Source organism: Myxine glutinosa, chromosome 4 (genome assembly GCF_964187855.1).
Source record: "Myxine glutinosa chromosome 4, kmMyxGlut1.1, whole genome shotgun sequence".
NCBI classification, from domain to species: Eukaryota; Metazoa; Chordata; class Myxini; order Myxiniformes; family Myxinidae; genus Myxine; species Myxine glutinosa.
In genome coordinates this window covers 10,735,520-10,755,623 of record NC_136264.1, presented here as the reverse complement: position 1 = coordinate 10,755,623, position 20,104 = coordinate 10,735,520, and the positions used below count along the sequence as shown (strand labels likewise).

Below are 20,104 nucleotides of genomic sequence, written 5' to 3'. Positions count from 1 at the left end.
AGCTTCTCCTTGGTTACCACGGTGGTCAGCATACCTTGATCAACGTCCTGTTTCTTTCATCCATCACTAAATATCAGCTTCACTCACTAAATATTATTAACTAGCCGAAACCCGTGGAACATCCACGGAAGGGAGGATGTGGTGTATGGATAGAGTGTACCATTATGGATGGCATAGGGGTTTCGCTTGTCCGAGTAAGAGTTAGGAAGAAAGATGAGAATGAAGAGTGCATATATGAACAACGTATTTATTGCAATCTACTTAAATGACAACGCTACGATATACTTTTGAAAAATGAATGGATTCGTAATAGGAATCGGCAGAGTACCACTCTGGGATTGTCCACTCATTGGACGGCTTGCTGTCGCCTTCGACTGTCCAATCAGCGGACGGCTTGCTTCACCTTCACCCAGCAGACGCCAATAAGATGGCGTCGTATGGGCAGTTAATCGGATGCTTTTGGGCCCCAACGTCGGCTAATTCAGATTTTTCGAGTATCGCTGTACGTGATAAACAAAGAGCGCGGTTCGTAAATCTATTAGTGCCGTGGGCATCGGGTCACTGGGTGCGGCGTAAAAGGGATAACAAAGTCGAGTCCTTACGCTATTATTATATAGACTAGCCGAAACCCGTGGAACATCCACGGAAGGGAGGATGTGGTGTATGGATAGAGTGTACCATTATGGATGGCATAGGGGATTTGCTTGTCCGAGTAAGAGTTAGGAAGAAAGATGAGAATGAAGAGTGCATACATGAACAACGATCGCCGACACCGGCACAAATGCATGCTCTGGATTGTCCACTCAGTGGACGGCTTGCTTTCGCCTTCGCCTGTCCAATCAGCGGACGGCTTGCTTCGCCTTCGCCCAGCAGACGCCAAAACGATGGCGTCGTAAGATGGCGTCGTATCGGCAGTTAATCGGATGCTTTTGGGCCCCAACGTCGGCCAATTCAGATTTTTCGAGTATGGCTGGACGTGATAAACAAAGAGCGCGGTTCGTAGATCGTAAATCCATTAGTGCCGTGGGCATCGGGTCACTGGGTGCGGCATAAAAGGGATAACAAAGTCGAGTCCTTACGCTATTATTATATAGATGCCGTATATCAGCGGATAATCTTAACCTCCCTCACCAACAGCTTGAGACTTCATTTTTATGAAAGAGATTCTCAACATTTGAGAGAAGGGACTGGGAGGGGGGGGTAAGGGGCGGTAAGGGAGGGGGTGGGGAGCCCAGTGGACCTTTTCCACCCAACTTGAAGATCTGGACTTTGCTGATGATTTAGCTGTTTTGTTATCAAGGAACACACATTTGCAAGAAAAAACGGACAGACTAGCGAGCCTCGCCAGAAGGACAGGCCTCAATATTAATACCACCAAGACCAAGGTGATGAACATCAACACCGCACCTTCCGTTTCCGTAAGTTATGGCTCAGCCGGGGTTCGAATCGCACAGGATGGTAGTGCGCTGCCTATTATGAAGTCCTGGGAGGAAGAGTGGGATTGCACGACCTCTGGAAGGCGGTTCCACAAGAAGGAGAAGAGAGAGCAAAAAGAGTTGAAGGTTGTGGTCCGCCTGGATTTAGGCCTTTAACCAGGAAGAGGTTACTGGAAGAAGGTTCATGAAGACTCATAACGTGCAGGGAAAGGACATTGTGATACATCAGAATACTTCGACATGAATTGCAAGGACATTTTTTTTTTTTTTTTTTTTTTTTTTTTTTTTTGTATACAAGATCGAGGCTCGTGAAAGAGCGAACATTTATCACACAGAAAGACAAACAGACACATAAAACAAATAACATCGGGAGCGGTAGACAAGATGGGGAGAGAGGGGGAAGGACACAAACACAACATTTGAGAGCAGGGACCGAGAGACATGGAGACATCGAGAGATCTGTGGGAGGGAGAGGGCTTTGGGGGGGGAGGCATGTGAAGGGGGGGGAGGCATGTGAAGGGGGGGAGGCATGTGAAGGGGGGAGGCATGTGAAGGGGGGGGTTTACATTAATATTAATGTAATGTGGGGACCACACATTAATAGATATCGGACAAATAAATGCAGTTATATGGGTTTTAAAGTTGAGATTCCAACTCCATAAGTTATATATTTATAACGTAATGCCAAACAGGCCAGATTTCCGATTTTGCCAGTGACGTCACACAATGATAATAACTGGAATCATTTTCAACATTTTTGTTGTTGTTGTTGTTTAACTGGAGGGTCTGCTGTTGGCTTCCTCAACTGACAACTACTATTCTCTGTTATGTCAACTTCTGAACCTGTAGGTGATTATCCTGGTTCTCTTCATCCCCTTACCTTAGAGGAAGGGGCCTCACCTGACAGCATTGAAATGGTGGCCAATGAGGTCCTGGGACTGTCAGTCCCGGCTTCGCCCGAGGAGATCAGCATTCTCACGGAGGAAATCAAGGCACGTGTTGGGAGCCTTGCCAATGTGGATGCGATCCTGGCCCAGACCACAGAGGATGTGCAGCAAGCACGTGACCTGCTAATTGAGGCGCAGCATGCCAAGTACATCACCGCAAACATGTTCATCTTCACAGTTGTTGATGTCATTTCACAACACAAGAATAACAACCTTATGGTTCCAAACCGCAAACATGTTCATCTTCACAGTTGTTGATGTCATTTCACAACACAAGAATAACAACCTTATGGTTCCAAACCGCAAACATGTTCATCTCCACAGTTGTTGATGTCATTTCACAACACAAGAATAACAACCTTATGGTTCCAAACCGCAAACATGTTCATCTTCACAGTTGTTGATGTCATTTCACAACACAAAAATAACAACCTTATGGTTCCAAACCGCAAACATGTTCATCTCACAGTTGTTGATATCATTTCACAACACAAGAATAACAACCTTATGGTTCCAAACCACAAACATGTTCATCTCCACAGTTGTTGATATCATTTCACAACACAAGAATAACAACCTTATGGTTCCAAACCACAAACATGTTCATCTCCACAGTTGTTGATATCATTTCACAACACAAGAATAACAACCTTATGGTTCCAAACCGCAAACATGTTCATCTTCACAGTTGTTGATGTCATTTCACAACACAAGAATAACAACCTTATGGTTCCAAACCACAAACATGTTCATCTCACAGTTGTTGATATCATTTCACAACACAAGAATAACAACCTTATGGTTCCAAACCGCAAACATGTTCATCTTCACAGTTGTTGATGTCATTTCACAACACAAGAATAACAACCTTATGGTTCCAAACCGCAAACATGTTCATCTCACAGTTGTTGATATCATTTCACAACACAAGAATAACAACCTTATGGTTCCAAACCGCAAACATGTTCATCTCCACAGTTGTTGATGTCATTTCACAACACAAGAATAACAACCTTATGGTTCCAAACCACAAACATGTTCATCTCCACAGTTGTTGATATCATTTCACAACACAAGAATAACAACCTTATGGTTCCAAACCGCAAACATGTTCATCTTCACAGTTGTTGATGTCATTTCACAACACAAGAATAACAACCTTATGGTTCCAAACCACAAACATGTTCATCTCCACAGTTGTTGATATCATTTCACAACACAAGAATAACAACCTTATGGTTCCAAACCGCAAACATGTTCATCTTCACAGTTGTTGATGTCATTTCACAACACAAGAATAACAACCTTATGGTTCCAAACCGCAAACATGTTCATCTCCACAGTTGTTGATATCATTTCACAACACAAGAATAACAACCTTATGGTTCCAAACCGCAAACATGTTCATCTCACAGTTGTTGATATCATTTCACAACACAAGAATAACAACCTCATGGTTCCAAACCACAAACATGTTCATCTTCACAGTTGTTGATGTCATTTCACAACACAAGAATAACAACCTTATGGTTCCAAACCACAAACATGTTCATCTTCACAGTTGTTGATATCATTTCACAACACAAGAATAAGAACCTTATGGTTCCAAACCGCAAACATGTTCATCTCCACAGTTGTTGATATCATTTCACAACACAAGAATAACAACCTTATGGTTCCAAACCACAAACATGTTCATCTTCACAGTTGTTGATATCATTTCACAACACAAGAATAACAACCTTATGGTTCCAAACCACAAACATGTTCATCTCCACAGTTGTTGATATCATTTCACAACACAAGAATAAGAACCTTATGGTTCCAAACCACAAACATGTTCATCTTCACAGTTGTTGATATCATTTCACAACACAAGAATAACAACCTTATGGTTCCAAACCACAAACATGTTCATCTCCACAGTTGTTGATGTCATTTCACAACACAAGAATAACAACCTTATGGTTCCAAACCGCAAACATGTTCATCTTCACAGTTGTTGATGTCATTTCACAACACAAGAATAAGAACCTTATGGTTCCAAACCGCAAACATGTTCATCTTCACAGTTGTTGATATCATTTCACAACACAAGAATAACAACCTTATGGTTCCAAACCGCAAACATGTTCATCTTCACAGTTGTTGATGTCATTTCACAACACAAGAATAAGAACCTTATGGTTCCAAACCGCAAACATGTTCATCTTCACAGTTGTTGATGTCATTTCACAACACAAAAATAACAACCTTATGGTTGCAAACCGCAAACATGTTCATCTTCACAGTTGTTGATGTCATTTCACAACACAAAAATAACAACCTTATGGTTCCAAACCGCAAACATGTTCATCTTCACAGTTGTTGATGTCATTTCACAACACAAGAATAACAACCTTATGGTTCCAAACCGCAAACATGTTCATCTTCACAGTTGTTGATGTCATTTCACAACACAAGAATAACAACCTTATGGTTCCAAACCGCAAACATGTTCATCTCCACAGTTGTTGATGTCATTTCACAACACAAAAATAACAACCTTATGGTTCCAAACCGCAAACATGTTCATCTCCACAGTTGTTGATGTCATTTCACAACACAAGAATAACAACCTTATGGTTCCAAACCGCAAACATGTTCATCTCCACAGTTGTTGTCATTTCACAACACAAGAATAACAACCTTATGGTTCCAAACCGCAAACATGTTCATCTCCACAGTTGTTGTCATTTCACAACACAAAAATAAGAACCTTATGGTTCCAAACCGCAAACATGTTCATCTCCACAATTGTTGATGTCATTTCACAACACAAGAATAACAACCTTATGGTTCCAAACCACAAACATGTTCATCTTCACAGTTGTTGTCATTTCACAACACAAAAATAAGAACCTTATGGTTCCAAACCGCAAACATGTTCATCTCCACAATTGTTGATATCATTTCACAACACAAGAATAACAACCTTATGGTTCCAAACCGCAAACATGTTCATCTTCACAGTTGTTGATGTCATTTCACAACACAAGAATAACAACCTTATGGTTCCAAACCGCAAACATGTTCATCTCCACAGTTGTTGATATCATTTCACAACACAAGAATAACAACCTTATGGTTCCAAACCACAAACATGTTCATCTTCACAGTTGTTGTCATTTCACAACACAAAAATAAGAACCTTATGGTTCCAAACCGCAAACATGTTCATCTCCACAATTGTTGATATCATTTCACAACACAAGAATAACAACCTTATGGTTCCAAACCGCAAACATGTTCATCTTCACAGTTGTTGATGTCATTTCACAACACAAGAATAACAACCTTATGGTTCCAAACCGCAAACATATTCATCTCCACAGTTGTTGATATCATTTCACAACACAAGAATAACAACCTTATGGTTCCAAACCTCAAACATGTTCATCTTCACAGTTGTTGATGTCATTTCACAACACAAGAATAACAACCTTATGGTTCCAAACCGCAAACATGTTCATCTCCACAGTTGTTGATATCATTTCACAACACAAGAATAACAACCTTATGGTTCCAAACCGCAAACATGTTCATCTCCACAGTTGTTGATATCATTTCACAACACAAGAATAACAACCTTATGGTTCCAAACCGCAAACATGTTCATCTTCACAGTTGTTGATGTCATTTCACAACACAAGAATAACAACCTTATGGTTGCAAACCGCAAACATGTTCATCTCCACAGTTGTTGATATCATTTCACAACACAAGAATAACAACCTTATGGTTCCAAACCGCAAACATGTTCATCTCCACAGTTGTTGATGTCATTTCACAACACAAGAATAACAACCTTATGGTTCCAAACCACAAACATGTTCATCTTCACAGTTGTTGATGTCATTTCACAACACAAAAATAACAACCTTATGGTTCCAAACCGCAAACATGTTCATCTTCACAGTTGTTGATGTCATTTCACAACACAAGAATAACAACCTTATGGTTGCAAACTGCAAACATGTTCATCTCCACAGTTGTTGATGTCATTTCACAACACAAGAATAACAACCTTATGGTTCCAAACCGCAAACATGTTCATCTCCACAGTTGTTGATATCATTTCACAACACAAGAATAACAACCTTATGGTTCCAAACCGCAAACATGTTCATCTTCACAGTTGTTGATGTCATTTCACAACACAAAAATAACAACCTTATGGTTCCAAACCGCAAACATGTTCATCTTCACAGTTGTTGATGTCATTTCACAACACAAGAATAACAACCTTATGGTTCCAAACCGCAAACATGTTCATCTCCACAGTTGTTGATATCATTTCACAACACAAGAATAACAACCTTATGGTTCCAAACCACAAACATGTTCATCTCCACAGTTGTTGATGTCATTTCACAACACAAGAATAACAACCTTATGGTTCCAAACCACAAACATGTTCATCTCCACAGTTGTTGATATCATTTCACAACACAAGAATAACAACCTTATGGTTCCAAACCGCAAACATGTTCATCTTCACAGTTGTTGATGTCATTTCACAACACAAAAATAACAACCTTATGGTTCCAAACCGCAAACATGTTCATCTTCACAGTTGTTGATGTCATTTCACAACACAAGAATAACAACCTTATGGTTCCAAACCGCAAACATGTTCATCTCCACAGTTGTTGATATCATTTCACAACACAAGAATAACAACCTTATGGTTCCAAACCACAAACATGTTCATCTCCACAGTTGTTGATGTCATTTCACAACACAAAAATAACAACCTTATGGTTGCAAACCGCAAACATGTTCATCTCCACAGTTGTTGATGTCATTTCACAACACAAGAATAACAACCTTATGGTTCCAAACCACAAACATGTTCATCTTCACAGTTGTTGATGTCATTTCACAACACAAAAATAACAACCTTATGGTTGCAAACTGCAAACATGTTCATCTCCACAGTTGTTGATATCATTTCACAACACAAGAATAACAACCTTATGGTTCCAAACTGCAAACATGTTCATCTCCACAGTTGTTGATATCATTTCACAACACAAGAATAACAACCTTATGGTTCCAAACCGCAAACATGTTCATCTCCACAGTTGTTGATATCATTTCACAACACAAGAATAACAACCTTACGGTTCCAAACCGCAAACATGTTCATCTCCACAGTTGTTGTCATTTCACAACACAAGAATAACAACCTTATGGTTCCAAACCGCAAACATGTTCATCTCCACAGTTGTTGATATCATTTCACAACACAAGAATAACAACCTTATGGTTCCAAACCGCAAACATGTTCATCTCCACAGTTGTTGATGTCATTTCACAACACAAGAATAACAACCTTATGGTTGCAAACCGCAAACATGTTCATCTCCACAGTTGTTGATATCATTTCACAACACAAGAATAACAACCTTATGGTTCCAAACCGCAAACATGTTCATCTCCACAGTTGTTGATATCATTTCACAACACAAGAATAACAACCTTATGGTTCCAAACTGCAAACATGTTCATCTCCACAGTTGTTGATATCATTTCACAACACAAGAATAACAACCTTATGGTTCCAAACCGCAAACATGTTCATCTCCACAGTTGTTGATATCATTTCACAACACAAGAATAACAAACTTATGGTTCCAAACCGCAAACATGTTCATCTCCACAGTTGTTGTCATTTCACAACACAAGAATAACAACCTTATGGTTCCAAACCGCAAACATGTTCATCTCCACAGTTGTTGATATCATTTCACAACACAAGAATAACAACCTTATGGTTCCAAACCGCAAACATGTTCATCTCCACAGTTGTTGATGTCATTTCACAACACAAGAATAACAACCTTATGGTTGCAAACCGCAAACATGTTCATCTCCACAGTTGTTGATATCATTTCACAACACAAGAATAACAACCTTATGGTTCCAAACTGCAAACATGTTCATCTCCACAGTTGTTGATATCATTTCACAACACAAGAATAACAACCTTATGGTTCCAAACCGCAAACATGTTCATCTCCACAGTTGTTGTCATTTCACAACACAAGAATAACAACCTTATGGTTCCAAGCCGCAAACATGTTCATCTCCACAGTTGTTGATATCATTTCACAACACAAGAATAACAACCTTATGGTTCCAAACCGCAAACATGTTCATCTCCACAGTTGTTGATGTCATTTCACAACACAAGAATAACAACCTTATGGTTGCAAACCGCAAACATGTTCATCTCCACAGTTGTTGATATCATTACACAACACAAGAATAACAACCTTATGGTTCCAAACTGCAAACATGTTCATCTCCACAGTTGTTGATATCATTTCACAACACAAGAATAACAACCTTATGGTTCCAAACCGCAAACATGTTCATCTCCACAGTTGTTGATATCATTTCACAACACAAGAATAACAACCTTATGGTTCCAAACCGCAAACATGTTCATCTCCACAGTTGTTGATATCATTTCACAACACAAGAATAACAACCTTATGGTTCCAAACTGCAAACATGTTCATCTCCACAGTTGTTGATATCATTTCACAACACAAGAATAACAACCTTATGGTTCCAAACCGCAAACATGTTCATCTCCACAGTTGTTGATGTCATTTCACAACACAAGAATAACAACCTTATGGTTCCAAACCGCAAACATGTTCATCTCCACAGTTGTTGATATCATTTCACAACACAAGAATAAAACCTTATGGTTCCAAACTGCAAACATGTTCATCTCCACAGTTGTTGATATCATTTCACAACACAAGAATAACAACCTTATGGTTCCAAACCGCAAACATGTTCATCTCCACAGTTGTTGATATCATTTCACAACACAAGAATAACAACCTTATGGTTCCAAACCGCAAACATGTTCATCTCCACAGTTGTTGATATCATTTCACAACACAAGAATAACAACCTTATGGTTCCAAACCGCAAACATGTTCATCTCCACAGTTGTTGATATCATTTCACAACACAAGAATAACAACCTTATGGTTGCAAACCGCAAACATGTTCATCTCCACAGTTGTTGATATCATTACACAACACAAGAATAACAACCTTATGGTTCCAAACCGCAAACATGTTCATCTCCACAGTTGTTGTCATTTCACAACACAAGAATAACAACCTTATGGTTCTAAACCGCAAACATGTTCATCTCCACAGTTGTTGATATCATTTCAGAACACAAGAATAACAACCTTATGGTTCCAAACCGCAAACATGTTCATCTCCACAGTTGTTGATGTCATTTCACAACACAAGAATAACAACCTTATGGTTGCAAACCGCAAACATGTTCATCTCCACAGTTGTTGATGTCATTTCACAACACAAGAATAACAACCTTATGGTTCCAAACCGCAAACATGTTCATCTCCACAGTTGTTGATATCATTTCACAACACAAGAATAAAACCTTATGGTTCCAAACTGCAAACATGTTCATCTCCACAGTTGTTGATATCATTTCACAACACAAGAATAACAACCTTATGGTTCCAAACCGCAAACATGTTCATCTCCACAGTTGTTGATATCATTTCACAACACAAGAATAACAACCTTATGGTTCCAAACCGCAAACATGTTCATCTCCACAGTTGTTGTCATTTCACAACACAAGAATAACAACCTTATGGTTCCAAACCGCAAACATGTTCATCTCCACAGTTGTTGATATCATTTCACAACACAAGAATAACAACCTTATGGTTCCAAACCGCAAACATGTTCATCTCCACAGTTGTTGATGTCATTTCACAACACAAGAATAACAACCTTATGGTTGCAAACCGCAAACATGTTCATCTCCACAGTTGTTGATATCATTTCACAACACAAGAATAACAACCTTATGGTTCCAAACCGCAAACATGTTCATCTCCACAGTTGTTGATATCATTTCACAACACAAGAATAACAACCTTATGGTTCCAAACCGCAAACATGTTCATCTTCACAGTTGTTGATATCATTTCACAACACAAAAATAACAACCTTATGGTTGCAAACCGCAAACATGTTCATCTCCACAGTTGTTGATGTCATTTCACAACACAAAAATAACAACCTTATGGTTGCAAATCACAAACATGTTCATCTTCACAGTTGTTGATGTCATTTCACAACACAAGAATAACAACCTTATGGTTCCAAACCACAAACATGTTCATCTCCACAGTTGTTGATGTCATTTCACAACACAAGAATAACAACCTTATGGTTCCAAACCACAAACATGTTCATCTCCACAGTTGTTGATGTCATTTCACAACACAAGAATAACAACCTTATGGTTCCAAACCACAAACATGTTCATCTCCACAGTTGTTGATGTCATTTCACAACACAAAAATAACAACCTTATGGTTCCAAACCACAAACATGTTCATCTCCACAGTTGTTGATGTCATTTCACAACACAAGAATAACAACCTTATGGTTCCAAACCACAAACATGTTCATCTCCACAGTTGTTGATGTCATTTCACAACACAAGAATAACAACCTTATGGTTCCAAACCACAAACATGTTCATCTCCACAGTTGTTGATGTCATTTCACAACACAAAAATAACAACCTTATGGTTGCAAATCACAAACATGTTCATCTTCACAGTTGTTGATGTCATTTCACAACACAAGAATAACAACCTTATGGTTCCAAACCACAAACATGTTCATCTCCACAGTTGTTGATGTCATTTCACAACACAAGAATAACAACGTTATGGTTCCAAACCACAAACATGTTCATCTTCACAGTTGTTGATGTCATTTCACAACACAAGAATAACAACCTTATGGTTCCAAACCACAAACATGTTCATCTCCACAGTTGTTGATGTCATTTCACAACACAAGAATAACAACCTTATGGTTCCAAACCACAAACATGTTCATCTTCACAGTTGTTGATGTCATTTCACAACACAAGAATAACAACCTTATGGTTCCAAACCACAAACATGTTCATCTTCACAGTTGTTGATGTCATTTCACAACACAAGAATAACAACCTTATGGTTCCAAACCACAAACATGTTCATCTCCACAGTTGTTGATGTCATTTCACAACACAAGAATAACAACCTTATGGTTCCAAACCACAAACATGTTCATCTTCACAGTTGTTGATGTCATTTCACAACACAAGAATAACAACCTTATGGTTCCAAACCACAAACATGTTCATCTCCACAGTTGTTGATGTCATTTCACAACACAAGAATAACAACCTTATGGTTCCAAACCACAAACATGTTCATCTCCACAGTTGTTGATGTCATTTCACAACACAAGAATAACAACCTTATGGTTCCAAACCACAAACATGTTCATCTCCACAGTTGTTGATGTCATTTCACAACACAAGAATAACAACCTTATGGTTCCAAACCACAAACATGTTCATCTTCACAGTTGTTGATGTCATTTCACAACACAAGAATAACAACCTTATGGTTCCAAACCACAAACATGTTCATCTCCACAGTTGTTGATATCATTTCACAACACAAGAATAACAACCTTATGGTTCCAAACCACAAACATGTTCATCTCCACAGTTGTTGATGTCATTTCACAACACAAAAATAACAACCTTATGGTTGCAAACCACAAACATGTTCATCTCCACAGTTGTTGATGTCATTTCACAACACAAGAATAACAACCTTATGGTTCCAAACCACAAACATGTTCATCTTCACAGTTGTTGATGTCATTTCACAACACAAGAATAACAACCTTATGGTTCCAAACCGCAAACATGTTCATCTCCACAGTTGTTGATGTCATTTCACAACACAAGAATAACAACCTTATGGTTCCAAACCGCAAACATGTTCATCTTCACAGTTGTTGATGTCATTTCACAACACAAGAATAACAACCTTATGGTTCCAAACCACAAACATGTTCATCTCCACAGTTGTTGATGTCATTTCACAACACAAGAATAACAACCTTATGGTTCCAAACCACAAACATGTTCATCTTCACAGTTGTTGATGTCATTTCACAACACAAGAATAACAACCTTATGGTTCCAAACCACAAACATGTTCATCTTCACAGTTGTTGATGTCATTTCACAACACAAGAATAACAACCTTATGGTTGCAAACCGCAAACATGTTCATCTCCACAGTTGTTGATATCATTTCACAACACAAAAATAACAACCTTATGGTTGCAAACCGCAAATATGTTCATCTCCACAGTTGTTGATGTCATTTCACAACACAAGAATAACAACCTTATGGTTCCAAACCACAAACATGTTCATCTCCACAGTTGTTGATGTCATTTCACAACACAAGAATAACAACCTTATGGTTCCAAACCGCAAACATGTTCATCTCCACAGTTGTTGATGTCATTTCACAACACAAGAATAACAACCTTATGGTTCCAAACCGCAAACATGTTCATCTCCACAGTTGTTGATGTCATTTCACAACACAAGAATAAGAACCTTATGGTTCCAAACCGCAAACATGTTCATCTCCACAGTTGTTGATGTCATTTCACAACACAAGAATAAGAACCTTATGGTTCCAAACCGCAAACATGTTCATCTCCACAGTTGTTGATGTCATTTCACAACACAAGAATAACAACCTTATGGTTCCAAACCGCAAACATGTTCATCTCCACAGTTGTTGATGTCATTTCACAACACAAGAATAAGAACCTTATGGTTCCAAACCGCAAACATGTTCATCTCCACAGTTGTTGATATCATTTCACAACACAAGAATAAGAACCTTATGGTTCCAAACCGCAAACATGTTCATCTCCACAGTTGTTGATGTCATTTCACAACACAAGAATAACAACCTTATGGTTCCAAACCGCAAACATGTTCATCTCCACAGTTGTTGATGTCATTTCACAACACAAGAATAACAACCTTATGGTTCCAAACCGCAAACATGTTCATCTTCACAGTTGTTGATGTCATTTCACAACACAAGAATAACAACCTTATGGTTCCAAACCGCAAACATGTTCATCTCCACAGTTGTTGATGTCATTTCACAACACAAGAATAAGAACCTTATGGTTCCAAACCGCAAACATGTTCATCTCCACAGTTGTTGATATCATTTCACAACACAAAAATAACAACCTTATGGTTCCAAACCGCAAACATGTTCATCTCCACAGTTGTTGATGTCATTTCACAACACAAGAATAAGAACCTTATGGTTCCAAACCGCAAACATGTTCATCTCCACAGTTGTTGATGTCATTTCACAACACAAGAATAACAACCTTATGGTTCCAAACCACAAACATGTTCATCTTCACAGTTGTTGATGTCATTTCACAACACAAGAATAACAACCTTATGGTTCCAAACCGCAAACATGTTCATCTCCACAGTTGTTGATGTCATTTCACAACACAAGAATAACAACCTTATGGTTCCAAACCGCAAACATGTTCATCTTCACAGTTGTTGATGTCATTTCACAACACAAGAATAACAACCTTATGGTTCCAAACCACAAACATGTTCATCTCCACAGTTGTTGATGTCATTTCACAACACAAGAATAACAACCTTATGGTTCCAAACCACAAACATGTTCATCTTCACAGTTGTTGATGTCATTTCACAACACAAGAATAACAACCTTATGGTTCCAAACCACAAACATGTTCATCTTCACAGTTGTTGATGTCATTTCACAACACAAGAATAACAACCTTATGGTTGCAAACCGCAAACATGTTCATCTCCACAGTTGTTGATATCATTTCACAACACAAAAATAACAACCTTATGGTTGCAAACCGCAAATATGTTCATCTCCACAGTTGTTGATGTCATTTCACAACACAAGAATAACAACCTTATGGTTCCAAACCACAAACATGTTCATCTCCACAGTTGTTGATGTCATTTCACAACACAAGAATAACAACCTTATGGTTCCAAACCGCAAACATGTTCATCTCCACAGTTGTTGATGTCATTTCACAACACAAGAATAACAACCTTATGGTTCCAAACCGCAAACATGTTCATCTCCACAGTTGTTGATGTCATTTCACAACACAAGAATAAGAACCTTATGGTTCCAAACCGCAAACATGTTCATCTCCACAGTTGTTGATGTCATTTCACAACACAAGAATAAGAACCTTATGGTTCCAAACCGCAAACATGTTCATCTCCACAGTTGTTGATGTCATTTCACAACACAAGAATAACAACCTTATGGTTCCAAACCGCAAACATGTTCATCTCCACAGTTGTTGATGTCATTTCACAACACAAGAATAAGAACCTTATGGTTCCAAACCGCAAACATGTTCATCTCCACAGTTGTTGATATCATTTGACAACACAAGAATAAGAACCTTATGGTTCCAAACCACAAACATGTTCATCTCCACAGTTGTTGATGTCATTTCACAACACAAGAATAAGAACCTTATGGTTCCAAACCGCAAACATGTTCATCTTCACAGTTGATGATATCATTTCACAACACAAAAATAACAACCTTATGGTTCCAAACCACAAACATGTTCATCTCCACAGTTGTTGATGTCATTTCACAACACAAGAATAAGAACCTTATGGTTCCAAACCGCAAACATGTTCATCTTCACAGTTGATGATATCATTTCACAACACAAGAATAACAACCTTATGGTTCCAAACCACAAACATGTTCATCTTCACAGTTGTTGATGTCATTTCACAACACAAGAATAAGAACCTTATGGTTCCAAACCGCAAACATGTTCATCTTCACAGTTGATGATATCATTTCACAACACAAGAATAACAACCTTATGGTTCCAAACCGCAAACATGTTCATCTCCACAGTTGTTGATATCATTTCACAACAAAGAATAACAACCTTATGGTTCCAAACCGCAAACATGTTCATCTCCACAGTTGTTGATATCATTTCACAACAAAGAATAACAACCTTATGGTTGCAAACCGCAAACATGTTCATCTCCACAGTTGTTGATGTCATTTCACAACACAAAAATAACAACCTTATGGTTCCAAACCGCAAACATGTTCATCTCCACAGTTGTTGATGTCATTTCACAACACAAGAATAAGAACCTTATGGTTCCAAACCACAAACATGTTCATCTCCACAGTTGTTGATGTCATTTCACAACACAAGAATAAGAACCTTATGGTTCCAAACCTCGCACAAGTTGTGATGTAAGAATCTCAATGGAATCCATCACTGATAACAAAAAATCTAAAATTTCTTGTTTTAATTTGTGGAGGCAGGGGGGGGGGGGCGTTTTACAATCACTTGTGTGTGTGTGTGAGTCTGTGTCTGTGTGAGTCTGTGTCTGTGTGAGTCTGTGTCTGTGTGAGTCTGTGTCTGTGTGAGTCTGTGTCTGTGTGAGTCTGTGTTTGTGTCTGTGTGAGTGTGAGTCTGTGTCTGTGTCTGTGTGAGTCTGTCTGGGCCGTAACTTTTTTACCATTCGACTTTTGTCATCGAATTTTCGCCAAAGCTTCATTATAATAAGGAGAAGATAAATTAATAATTTTGTCAAAATGTCAAAGGTCAGCATCACATGAAAACGTCAATTTCCACCCAATTTACCTGAAATTTAACAAATTTGCATATTGGGTCACTGAATTGGTTCACTAATTAAAAGCTGGGACCCAATTTTTTTTTAGCTCAAAAGGTCAGAGGTCAAGTTTGCATAAAATGAACAATTTTCACCCGATTGACCTGAATTTTAAGAATTTGCATATTGGGTCACGTAATCATTTCATCAATCAAAAGGCAGAACCTGATTATTTATTTTCGATCAAAGGTCAAGGCTGCATAAAATCGTTAATTTTAATATTTAAAAAAAAACTGTTTTCATCATGTTTAGCTTATGGAAGAAGAAGAAGTCGTCTGAATACATATGTACATGCACAGGATACGGCTTGTCCCTGCTGCAGTTACTTGCAGTATGGCCTTGTCCATTCGCACTGTCGATAATACAAAGACCTGTTGTGCTCACAATTGTCCACTGCCAGTCAGTGTTATGATCCTGGCTCGACCGGCAAGCTGCAGTGACTCGACATCTGGAATTATGAACACGTTACATTCCATAACGCCACGTCCATCCCACCCCTTCCCCTAACAGCTGATCATATCGGCATTGCTTATCGCACGTATTTGATGTAAAGTCATTTTGTGGTTCATTTTGCACAGCAATATCACTACATGTTCCCATTGATGTGCGCAACACGAAATTGGGAAAGTTGCATGGGATGTCCGCATGTCCTTTTGTCGGAGAAGGAGAGTCGGTGGGAGAGGGGTGGGTTGTGTTCTGGTGTTCCTGGGATAAGGACACCTGAATCTGATCCTGTAAGTAAAGATTAAGTCTGCAGAAACAATTGTAAAATTAGGAACGTTTAAATAAAAAAAGATGTGTTGACACTTGTTGTTGTGTTGCTAACATGGTTCGTTCATCCATGGCACATGTTCATGTGGTTGTGCCATGGACAGGGAGTATGCAGAACAGGTGGAAAGTGTGAGTAAAGGTGCCCAGACCGCCTTGGAGCAAGCAGAGGTGGCTCAGCAAGCTGCACAGGATGCCATCCAGCAAGCCCAGGAGGACATTGAGCATGTTCAGAGCACTTTGGAACTGGTAGGGATATGGTACATTGTTTTTGGTGTTCTTCTTCTTCTTTTGGGAGATGTGGTGCCACAGCGTTTGCAGAGGCATATTTTAATGCCAATTATATAACGCTCTGATTGGCCGAATGAACTTGAAGAGTCAACCACATAGCGTGCACTGGAATCACGTGCAAACCAGACCAGGTAGCGATGTCTGATTACCTCTCGCTGAAGGTCATCAATGAGTTCATTGTGTTTTTATCAACAATCCAATATAAATTATCTCTGGTATTTTTCCAGGGGCTTTTCCCCAATAGTTAGGCAGCTAAGAGGAAGCATCGTTCATTTTTTCAGGAAAGCACCAAATTTGGCACAGATGTATTATGGACCTATACAATTGTTTTCCTGAGGGGCGCCCAAAAATTCAGATAATTCAAAAAATCCAAAAAAATGTCCTGGATGCCGTGAAAAAGGGGAGAAAACGGGTATTGATTCGAACTGTAGATTCTGATATTGTGGTCTTGGCAATAGCACACTACTTTACCTACCAGTCACACGGTGTGGAGGAACTCTGGATTGCCATTGGCACTGGTAAAAGCTACCGCTACCTTGCCATCCATAAAATTGCCACCGGCCTTGGCCGCAGGAAGTCCGAGTCTTTGCCATTATTTCATACCTTCACTGGCTGCGGCACAGTGTCATTTTTTGCCCAAATTGGGAAAAAGACAGCCTGGAAGGCTTGGGAGGCATACCCCAGCATCACGCAGACCTTTCATGCTCTCGCTTATAGGCCATCTGTGGACGCTATTACTATGGAACTACAGAGCATAGAAAGATATGTTGCCATCCTCTATGACCGGACTACCGAGATAAAGACATTGAATGACATGCGCCGACACTTGTTCACGAAGAAGGCAAGAACAATTGATCACATTCCCCCAACAACAGACGCCTTCGAACAACACCTAAAACGTGCATGTTTTCAGGCTGGACACGTATGGAGTCAGGCACTTGTGGCCTACCCAGAACTTCCATCACCAGCTGATTGGGGCTGGATGAAAACAGGGACTTCTTGGACACCAATTTGGACCACAATACCACTGATACAGGAGGCATGTTCAGAGCTTACAAGCTGCCGTTGTAAGTCGGCCTGTAAAGGCAACTGTAAATGCTCCAGGGCAAATTTGCCCTGCACATCACTGTGTGACTGCGATGGACAGTGCTTGTAGTACTACGCGTCTGTGCGAGAGCCTCCACCTTTCAAGTGCCCACAATATTTTAAGTTAAAACTGCAACTGTGTGTAACTTTGATTAATTAATACCATTCCATTGTTATCAGAGACCAATAAAACAATGTGTATCACTTGGAATTGAAATTTTACCTAAAATACTATGAGAGATTCAAGGAAAATGGAAACACCATGGCGGCCATCTTGAAATTAAAGATGATGGATGCCAATCTTTATGCAATTGATCCCATTGGATTCAGAGACCATGAAAACATGGGGTAAGACACTGGAACTGTGGTGTTATCGCTCATAGTATAGAAGTTATTGAGGGAAATAGGTCACAGAGGGCGGTCATGTTAAAATTCAATATGGCGGCCACAAGGGGCTCTGAATTTTTGGGCGCACCTCAGGAAAACAATTGTATAGGACCATACTACATCTGTGCCAAATTTGGTGCTTTCCTGAAAAAATGAACGATACGCCATATTTTTCGGTCTTAACTGCCGAAGTACAAGAGCTTCGAAGGTTTCCAAGAACTGAGAAGCCAAACTTTTAATACTGCTGCCTTCAGCTATATTTGAACCGATGACCTGTGTACGCTATCAGTTTAGTGCTTTTAACACAAGACCACCCCACTGTACCCATTGCGACAAATTCCTGTTATGCCAACACTGACCAAAATCAGCATTCCAACTATCAAGACCAAAAAAAAAATTCCCATTCAATTTTTCCAAAATTTTCCAATTCCAAATAAATTTTCCCATTCGTGTCTTTGTCAAATTTCCACTGGTTATTTTATTGCATATGTGTTGTGTGTTTCTAGTTAGTTTTGGTTTTGTAATTATTGCAAACTTGTGTGTAATTAGTCGTTTCTTGTTCGGACCTCGTGCGCGGCCTGGTCTCTCTTGGCTCCCTCCCCCCCCCCCCCCCCCCATCGGTATTTTGTGAATATAAGTTCTCTCCTTCGCTGTATTTGCTTGTTTCTTTGATTTCTTTTCGTCCCCTACCTCCCACGAACATCTTACCCTTAGTCTAACGTTTTAAATACAAAAAAGAAATTACTTTATTAATTATTTCTCTCCTCTTGGACACATGCTTGTTCTCTCGCCCCCTTGTCTCGCCTTGTACCCCGCCCCCTTTATCTCCTTTTTCTTCCACCTCTCCAGCCTTTCCAACTCTAATTTCCTCCATACTCCTTCAACCCTTTCTCCTTCTTTCTCAAATCCACGTCCTCACTTGGGGACTTTTCCCAGATTATTTTTCACGGTTTTGTTTAAATATTATTTACATGTGTTTAAACTTTCCCCTTCAGTGTTTTATTCAGTGGTTTATTACAACACGCTGTTTTTCTTCTTATTTAAAAGGCTTTTTTCAATTACCTCTTCAATTCATTCCACTTCAAAAAAAAAAATCAATCTCTTACAATCCTTCCTTTCTACATTCTCTAAACTCACCTGCATTCCACCCCTCCTCTATCGTTTTTAAACGGACCTCTGACTTGAAAATCACAATAAACCCAGTTTGTAATAAATGTTCGTTTTTTCATTAATCATCCACTTTCTAAACTCCCTCCTCATACCTCCCCTCCTAAACTCCCTCCTCACCCCTCCCTTTCAATTCTCCCCCCTCACCCTCCCCTTCAAATCTCCCCCCCTTTCCCCTCCCCTTCAAATCTCCCTCCTCCTCCCTCCCCCTCCTCCCTCCCCTTCCCTCCCCCCTCCCATCTTTCTCCAATTCTCCCCCTCCCCCCCTCCTCCTCAAAGCTGTTGCCTCCACACTTCATCTCCCTTCAATCTTCTTAACATAC

At 39.4% G+C, this 20,104-nt stretch overlaps 1 protein-coding gene across 1 annotated transcript in view; it reads left to right on the top strand.

The window, feature by feature from the left end:
• Positions 1–20,104, top strand: part of LOC137424409 (laminin subunit beta-1) — a 193,138-nt gene that overhangs the window by 158,753 nt on the left and 14,281 nt on the right. Inside the window, exons 32-33 of the mRNA XM_068111835.2 lie at positions 2,322–2,529; positions 16,958–17,099. Coding sequence (XP_067967936.1) covers positions 2,322–2,529; positions 16,958–17,099 — 350 coding nt within the window. The remainder of the gene's footprint in view (positions 1–2,321; positions 2,530–16,957; positions 17,100–20,104) is intronic.